The sequence below is a fragment of the Malania oleifera genome, chromosome 11, assembly GCF_029873635.1.
Source record: "Malania oleifera isolate guangnan ecotype guangnan chromosome 11, ASM2987363v1, whole genome shotgun sequence".
NCBI lineage: Eukaryota > Viridiplantae > Streptophyta > Magnoliopsida > Santalales > Ximeniaceae > Malania > Malania oleifera.
The window spans coordinates 87908440-87918038 of record NC_080427.1 but is presented as its reverse complement, the minus strand read 5'-3'; the positions used below and the strand labels follow the sequence as shown (position 1 = coordinate 87918038).

General features: G+C 33.9%; 1 protein-coding gene across 1 annotated transcript; it reads left to right on the top strand.

The window, feature by feature from the left end:
• Window positions 1-2581: 2581 nt before the first annotated feature.
• On the top strand, window positions 2582-6785 carry LOC131143462 (importin subunit beta-1). The gene is made up of 3 exons (XM_058091767.1): window positions 2582-2904; window positions 3684-6133; window positions 6232-6785. The coding sequence occupies exons 2-3, from the start codon at window positions 3714-3716 to the stop codon at window positions 6428-6430; spliced, it is 2619 nt and encodes an 872-aa protein (XP_057947750.1). The 5' UTR covers window positions 2582-2904; window positions 3684-3713; the 3' UTR covers window positions 6431-6785.
• Window positions 6786-9599: the final 2814 nt, after the last annotated feature.

The following is a 9599-nucleotide window of genomic DNA, read 5'->3' as shown; positions in this document are numbered from 1 at the left end:
AAATTTTTTCTTATCTTTCCAGGGACACCAAGTTCGTCCCATTTGAACTTTTCTAGCAAAAGTTATGACCAAAATATCAAAAGGTGTTTAGAATTCAAGGCTGCACTACGGTAGTGACGATTGCTTTGTTTTTCCTTATCAAAAAGTGTTTTAATAATTTAAAACATTCTTGGACAAAAGTATATGAAATGTATTAAGTCTAATGAAGATTTAAACTTATCCAAATGAGTTTTATTTTGAAAATAAGATATCTTAATTAATAAAACACGTTTGAAAACTCATTTTAATATCTTATATGCTTAGTATGTCCTTTTTTAAATATACTTGACTTTCTTTAAACCTTTAGGACACAATTTTGATAAAACCGGGACTAAGTATGAATATGTTCCAAATACTAAGATGTTTGAAAACTTGTCTCATTAGAAAACATATTTGAGTTTAGGATTCATTTAACAAACTCTTTAAGTTTAACTTTGAAAGCCATGAAAGGTGAGTTGTGTTTATGTCTTTAGTGCAATCATATATGCTCATGTATCCTAGTATGCTTATGCAATGGCTCAACTCTTACTTAGAAATCATGCAAGACACGCACCACAAGAGTTACAATACGCACTCACTCACACAACCCTTATTACAATTAATTTATACACAATAAAAACTTCAGGATGTGTTTTGGTGCTTTCGAGTCGGCGTCCTTCTGATCTTTCTTATTTGATGTCTTCTCGGTCCGATCTTTGTTATTCTAATTTGATACCTCCGTGTGTCCGACACTTTGTACCTGTACTAGATAAGATCTGCAAGGATGGAAAATATTAGGAACAACAAATAGGTTAATATCATCAAAATATATAAACCAAGATAGTGTAGCTGTCAAGGCTAACACTATCCTCTTCCAAAATCTATTCCTATACTCTGGTATTGTTCATAGTTCCCCCAAATCAATTTTTATTGTTAAAATTATTCTTTTGGGGCAAAATCTTTTAAAAAATTCTCTCTCAACTCTCTTTCACTTATTTATTTCAAAATCATTTTTGAAAAGAATATTTTATTTTATTTTGGGCGCTTTATTTGTATTCACATGTATATGCTCTCATTTGTTATTTATTTTCTGAAATTCATTTTTGAGAAGATTACTTGGGTTTCTCTCGATTATTTTCATGATAAATATTATTGGGAGAAATTATTTATGACACAAATATTTTCCTGAATTTAAACTCTAGATTCTCCAAATACTTTCATTTGCAAAAATCTTTGTTGAGGAACATAATAATTATTTTATATCCATATATTTTATTTATGCAAGTATTATTTGATAAACATCCTTTCTCTACTGAGCATAACTCATATCATTAGAAAATGCATTTTAAGGTTAAAACATGTACATCTTTACTTGTACTTTTAGAAGCATTTCATATGTACGAAAAATATTTTTTATGTACTGGTTGGGTTCAGCCTGTAAATTAAACTGGGAAGTCTCTGTCCCATAAAGGAGACGAGATGAGTTCAACCCGTAATTGAAATAGGGAGTCTCCGTCTCATAAGGGAGACCAGTTTGGCTCAACCTGGTAATTGAGTTGAGGTTTTCCTCGCTTCATAAGGAGAGGTTGTAAGGGTGGGGTCAGCCCAGTAATCTGACTTGGGGTTTACCTTGCCCCATAAGGAAATGTTGTAAACGACTTCTGCTCCGCTCGTTTAAGTGAGAAGGGATAGTGGAATCCTTGAGGGGTATGCCCAAGGCGGGGATGTAGATTGATCGAACCTCGATAACATATTTGTATGTCACTCTCTCATTTCAGCCTGTCTATGAATGTTTATTTAAAGTCATAATTATTTGCATACACATATTTAATATAAATAAAATATATTGCACACGTGTATGTTTGCTTTCAGTGTTAAAATTATTTTACATACACACGTGTACATTGAATGAGATATGACTTGTAGTGAATCGGCAAAATGTTTAATTTGGTCAAAATATTTTTAATTCCCAATTCACCTCTCTTTTGGGATCACACCAATTCCAATATACTATTTTTAATTTATTATTATTATTATTATTATTATTATTATTATTATTATTATAATCTTGTTTGTGGCATTTTAAGAATTAAAAAAATAGAACAAAAGTAATTGTAGCTATTTGCTTTGATTTTCCATTCTACAATTACTTTTGTTTTATTTTTTAAATTCTTAAAATGCCACAAGCAAGATTATAATAATAATAAATTAAAAATAGTCACTTCTTAGAAATTATTTGATAATTTCTTAATTTTCTAAACCCTTATATTTACTTCTCTTTTCTACTTTAAAAATCATTGAAAAAATAATTATATAAATTTTAAATTAGAAATAAAGAAACTTAAAAATTGTAAAACACGCACGTAGCACACAAGCACGTGCTTTCAACTAGTAATAACAGGAGATAAATACAAATAAATACAGTAGTTAGCAAAATCCTTTTTAAAAATACAAATTTAGGCGTTATAGGAAACGAACAAGATTCACCGGGGACGGGCTAAGAGCTGGCACGTGGGAGATTTTCAGAAGAAGAAGTAGAAGAAAAAAAGAAAAAAAAAAACCTAGGGTTTTTCAGGGGTCAGCGGGCGGCCCGGGCACCAAGAGAGGCTGCCCGAAAAATATCTCTCATTTCATTTGGCGTCCCTCCCGCTTCTTCAAAGCAATTCGAAATAGATTTATATATCTATATATATATATATATATATATATATATTCCTCTCTCATTTGCATTTCGGCTTCGCTTGAGCGCTTGACCAATCCCCTAGTTGTCCGCAACCTTCACACACTGCCTCGGAGTGGGAAGTACCGTTGGAGAGTGAGCGAAACCCTAGCTCCGTCGGTACTATATTTTCCAAGTCCCCTCGCTGCATCGGATCTCCTCATAAGGTTTTTCTCTTCCTCTAATTTCAATCCAGCGTTTTGGATTTTTGTTCTTCGATTGGATCTGATGGTTCCTTATGGGTTTGATCGTTTTGTTTTTTTGGGGGTTTGTGTTGGTTGTTTGTTTCGGAAATTTATGGCGATCGGGTTTTGAATGTTGCGCTTATCACGACTGAACCTGCAGATCTCACTGGTTTTTGGCTTGTTAGTTGTTACTTATGAATCTTTTTTGTTGCGTGTCTGGGCCTCTGTGGATTGTGGGTTTAAGTCTTCTCGGTGAAGGGTTTAAGCGTGTAGCTTTGACGTTCATTGCTTCTAGCTGTTTCCGCCTTTTCTGTACACTTTTTTCTGTGCAGTTTGTGTACAATTATCTGACTTTCTTCACTGCTTTCATTGAGTTTGGTTGCTTTGGATGCATGGGCTCTGGGTCATCTATGTGGAAAATAAAATGAGGAGACTAATTTCACTTGTGTTGTTGAATGAGGCTGCAAAATAATTCCACTAGGCTTCAAACTATATGTATTACATCTGCTTTGGTAAGTATATCGCTCTGTTGGCTTTGACGGAAGCAAAATAAGGAAATGATACATGTCTGCGGTGTTGACTAAGACTAAGGAAGTTATTTTTATCATTTCATATTTACTTTAGAATCGATGTCTGCAAAACACCTTATATTCTTGTCTTTATTTCTATGAACATTTAGGGTTTTGTTATTTTTCTTCTTCATGTTCATCCTTTGTGTACCTGCGTTCCTAATGTTATTGTTACTGTTTTCTTAATTTTAGATTGTTTGCTCCTTCCTATTTCTGCAATATATGGCTATGGAGATCACTCAATTTCTATTGTCTGCCCAATCGGCAGATGCAAAGGTCCGAACTCAAGCAGAGGATAACCTTAGGCAGTTTCAAGAGCAGAATTTGCCTGCTTTCCTTCTATCATTGTCTGTTGAGCTCTCAAATGATGAGAAACCAGCTGAATCCCGAAGGTTGGCTGGTATTGTTATTAAGAACTCTTTGGATGCCAAAGATGCTGTTAGGAAGGAAAGCCTTGTTCAACAATGGGTGGCAATTGACATTTCTGTCAAGTCACAAATCAAAGACTTGCTTTTGAAGACACTTGGATCATCTGTGTCAGAGGCAAGGCACACTTCTGCGCAAGTGATCGCCAAAATTGCTTCAATTGAGATTCCACGGAAGCAGTGGCCTGAACTCATTGGGTCTTTACTTCTCAATATGACCCAGCAAGACAGGCCTGCAGCATTGAAACAGGCAACATTGGAAACACTTGGGTATGTATGTGAGGAGATATCCCACCAGGATCTTGTGCAAGATGAAGTCAACTCTGTTCTTACTGCTGTAGTACAAGGCATGAACCTTGCTGAGCACAGCCCTGAAGTTCGCCTTGCAGCAACAAAGGCTTTATATAATGCCTTAGATTTTGCCCAAACCAATTTTGAAAATGAGATGGAACGAAATTACATCATGAAAGTGGTCTGTGAGACAGCTGTGTCCAAAGAAGCAGAAATTAGGCAGGCTGCTTTCGAATGTCTTGTTTCAATATCGTCTACATACTATGAGGTGCTCGAACCTTATATGCAGACTATCTTTGATCTTACATCAAATGCTGTCAGAGGAGATGAAGAGGCAGTTGCTCTTCAAGCAATTGAGTTCTGGAGCTCCATTTGTGATGAAGAAATAGAGTTTGAAGAGTATGGGGGAGCTGAGAGTGGGGACTCTGCACCTCCCCACTCACGCTTCATAGAGAAGGCTCTGTCATCTCTAGTCCCAATGTTACTAGAGACTTTGTTGAAGCAGGAGGAGGAGCAGGACCAGGATGATGGCATTTGGAATCTGTCCATGGCTGGTGGGACTTGTCTTGGCCTTGTTGCTAGGACCGTTGGGGATGCTATTGTTCCCCTTGTAATGCCTTTTGTAGAGGCCAATATCTTGAAGCCAGAATGGCGTTCTCGTGAGGCAGCTACATATGCATTTGGCTCAATCCTTGAAGGCCCAACCATTGAGAAGTTAGCCCCGTTAGTCCATGGGGGCTTTGACTTTCTTCTTAAGGCGATGAGGGATGAAAACAGCCATGTGAAGGACACAACTGCTTGGACTCTAAGTCGTATTTTTGAATTATTGCACTCTCCTAGTAGTGGATTTTCTGTGATTTCTCCTGCCAACCTTCAGCAGGTGGTGGGAGTATTGTTAGAGAGCATCAAGGATGAACCAAATGTAGCTGAGAAGGTTTGTGGAGCAATTTATTACCTTGCCCAGGGTTATGAGGATGCTGGAACAAACTCCTCTCTCCTCACACCATTCCTCCCAGATATAATTACATGTCTCATCACAACTGCAGATCGAATGGATGGTACTGACTCTAAGCTCAGGTCCGCTGCATATGAAACCTTGAATGAGGTAGTTAGGTGTTCTAATATTTTGGAAACTTCCCATATCATTGCACAGTTGCTCCCTGTCATCACGAATAAATTGGGGCAAACTCTGGAGCTTCAGATTGCATCTCCAGATGACAGGGAAAAGCAAGGAGACTTGCAAGCTCTTCTGTGCGGTGTGCTCCAGGTTATTATCCAGAAACTTAGCAGTAGTGATGATACAAAGCCCATAATACTCCAGGCTGCAGATCAAATTATGATATTGTTCCTCAAGGTTTTTGCTTGCCGTAGCTCTACTGTGCACGAGGAAGCAATGCTTGCAATTGGGGCCCTTGCTTATGCCACTGGACCAGAGTTCGGAAAGTATATGCCAGAGTTCTATAAGTATTTGGAAATGGGCTTGCAGAATTTTGAGGAATACCAAGTTTGTGCCATTTCTGTTGGTGTAGTTGGGGATGTTTGCCGAGCCCTGGATGACAAAGTATTGCCGTACTGTGATGGTGTCATGGCCCACCTTCTTAAGGACCTCTCCAGTGCTGAACTCCACCGGTCGGTCAAGCCTCCAATATTCTCCTGTTTTGGGGATATTGCTCTTGCTATAGGAGAACATTTTGAGAAGTATCTCCCTTATGCATTGCCAATGATGCAGGGAGCTGCTGGGATTTGTGCCCAGATGGACACCAACGACGAGGAGATGATGGAATATGGAAACCAGCTTAGACGTAGCATTTTTGAAGCTTATTCTGGTATTCTTCAGGGGTTTAAGAATTCCAAGTCTGAGCTGATGTTACCACATGCTGCACATCTTCTGCAGTTTATAGAATTAGTCTCTAGAGACAGGCAAAGGTATTGTGGATTGCTTTCCCTTCCCCACTTTCGCTTCGAGTTAACTGGTAATACCAATGTTCCTTTATAACCTGATGATACTTAATACCGTGTTGCAGGGAAGAAAGTGTGACAAAAGCTGCAGTTGCTGTCATGGGTGATCTTGCAGATGCACTTGGCCCAAACATGAAGATGCTGTTCAAAGACCAAACATTTTGTAATGAGTTTTTGGGTGAATGCCTTCAATCTGACGATGAACAGCTTAAGGAGACTGCGACTTGGACCCAAGGAATGATTGGGCGTGTCTTGGTTTCATGAGGTGAAGCTATTCCTTCCAATTGTGGGTAAAAGTCTTGTCTGTTCGTTTTTTTAAGGGCCTCTACCTTTTTCCTTCTTTTGTTTTGTTTTTATATTTTCATCCTTCTAGTTTTTATCAAAGGTCGTGGATACTCAAGCATCCGAAGGGCAGGCAAGGTTGTCTATTGGGAAATTTTTTTCTGGATCTTTAGGATGTTATGTGGTCCACTTTTTATGTAGGAAATATTCTTGTTGGAGTGTCTTTGATTTGAGGCTCCTAGGTGGGTAAGTCTCTTGCCATTGCCTCATGAAACTTCAGTTTAATGCATCCACTAATCGGTGGTTTGTGTAATCATATATTTTGTTCCTCCGACAACCTCATGGAACTTTCTCCGATTTTTTGCATCCACAGATTAGTGGTTTGTTTAGAAGCTGTTTGGTACACTAAAAAAAAAATTAAAAACAGACTAACCCACCATCTTTAGATTTTGGCATTCGTTCTTGTGGCCTAAAAATTTCTACAGTGTGGAAGAGCAGGGCTATGGTCAAGTGATCCCTCGCATAGCAAGGTCCCCTAGTCGGAGAAGAAAAGGCTTACATTCACCTGATCTGTTCTACCTCGACTTGAAGCAAAACCAAAAACTAAAAATTGAAAATCAGCAACCTATTTGGTTAATATTTATAAAATTAATGTAAATTTTATTTTTAATAAAAAAGGCTCATTTTCATCTTTAAATTAAATAATATTATAAAAATGTTATTAAAACAATATAATTATAAATGATACATATTAAAAAAAAAAATTATAATAAATATGAGAATTATTTATAATTATTTTACTTTGTTATTTTACTTTTGAAATTTATTTTACAATAAAAAATTCATTTGGCATGATAATTGAAAAATGATAAAAATGTTTTGTAATTGGTTTTATTTTTATTTTTTTAAATTTATGTATCTTTTTATTTTAAATACATTTAATTTCATATTATCATTTAATTTTAATTTTAATTTTAAAGTGTATAAAATGAAAGATTTAATTTTAAAAAAATATAAAATTAGTTTTCATTTTTCTTTTCTTTGTTTTATTTTTTGCAAATAATTGAAAATCAACAACAAAAATTGACAACATAAAGATCTGGTTGGTATCATTGTTTTTAATTTTTTGTTTTTATTTTTCCATAAAAAAGAAACAGATTATAAAAATATATTTGTTTATATTGTTAGTTTTCTATTTTTGTTATTTGTTTTTTTTAGCTATTTGTCAAAAAACTAAAGATAAGATTTTATGGTTTTTAGTTATTTTGGTAACTTGTCAAAAATTTTAATATTTAGAAATAGATTTTTTGAATTAAATTATTTATTTTATATACTTTTAAGTTAAAATTAAAATTAATGATTACATGAATCTAAATATAATTAAAAGAAAAATATACATAAATTTTAAAAAATAATAATAAAGCCAATTACAAAAATATTTTTACTATTTTTTAATTGTTATGTCCAATAAAAATTTTGTTGTAAAGTAAAATTTGAAAGTAAAACAATTAAATAAAATAATTATGATAATTTGTTTTTATTATAGTAATTTTTAATGTGTATTATTTATAATTTTATTATTTTAATCATATTTTTATAATATTATTTGATTTAAAGGAGAAAATGAGCATTGTTTTAATTAAATTTTTTATTTGTATAAATTATATAAATGTTAATAAAATACTTTGGTTTTTAGTTTTAGTTTATAATTTATAGTTTTTTGTTTCTGGTTTTTTGTTTTTTCAATTTTTGACAGTGATACGAAACAACCTCTAAACAAATACATTATAATATGTTTCTTCATTGGTAGAAATAGAAATAGAACAAGAAAACAACAACAATGGCAAATACGTCCTTTGTCAATAGTTTCTTTCTTGTATGCACTCTTTTATGGTTGTAGAACTCTAAGAGGGTTTATCTTCACCATCCTTTTCTATGGATTTAAATTTTCTTTTTCATTGAAAATTAAATTTCAATCACGTTGCGTAGGAAACTACTTAGAATATCAATACAGCTAAAAATTTAGTTTAAAAGACACTGATTTTTCTTGAGATTTGAAAAATAATAATAATAATAATAATAATAATAATAATGACCTCTTCTATTATGAGATTTTAAGGATTACAAGGAAACATAAATTTTTATGTCTTACAAAAAAGATACGGTTTTTGAGAGGATAGTCCGTATTTTTTTAGCTAACTTTAGGCGAGGTTTGTGACATTTTTACAACTTCAAAAGAGATTTATAATATTTTTGAAATCCCTTTTGTTAAACCTGGGAAGGTGTCTTTTCTTTTGCTAAAAAAATTTACTAATTGCTCAAGAACTCCAATGCATATTGGAGGTAGAATCCCTTGCTGGATAACTTTCAAATTTGTTTTCGCTGCTGTCTTCTTGCTCCATGTTTTACCTCTGGGATATTAGAAAATCTCTGCTGTACGTCGCTGAAGTCTCTGGAAACAGCTGGCTTTTATGTTCTCCTCACGCACGGCAGGCATAACACAGTACTATAGCTCCATGTTAAATATTGAACTTATGGGCCCCTTATTGTTAAATATATGATGCTGATTGATCTCCCAGTTGAAATTTTAGAGTTCAGGAAATGGCCATGAAAATCTTGTTAGATATTTGTATTGGTTATTAATCTTGAATCTAATTTTTTTATATTTGATTATGAAGGAGAGTAAAAAAAATAAATATCTAATTAATAAGCAAAAATTTGGTTTTGTACACCATTAACATTTAATATTTTTTAATATTTAATTATATTAGAAAAAAAAAATTTATTTTAGAGAGAATACTATGAAAAATGAGTTTTCTTCTCATTTTCCTTTCTTTTTCTTTTTTACACCGAAAATCCCTGATCCAAAAGGGTCCAAAGATATGAAAAAAGTTGGGGAGGAAAGAGGAAGAGTGAGTATGAACGCAATGAAAATTCAATATATATGTTGAGTTTCAGAAGAAATTTTAGAACTAGGCTGAGAATATGTTGTCATGAGGAAGTGGGAGACATGGTTTCGCTGTATGTGCTTGATAAAATTTGAATAGAGGCGGTCTAAAATTTAGTGAACCAATTTTATTTGATAAGTCTCCTAGTCTACGTTTGATCTTTTGAATAGTTATTTTCAACAATAAGATGGAATATAATGAGA

Coding starts and splice junctions, on each gene's coding strand:
- LOC131143462 (XM_058091767.1), top strand. CDS start 3,714: ATGGCTATGGAGATCACTCAATTTCTATTGTCTGCCCAATCGGCAGAT. Junction 6,134..6,231: donor GTCTCTAGAGACAGGCAAAG/GTATTGTGGATT, acceptor ACCGTGTTGCAG/GGAAGAAAGTGTGACAAAAG.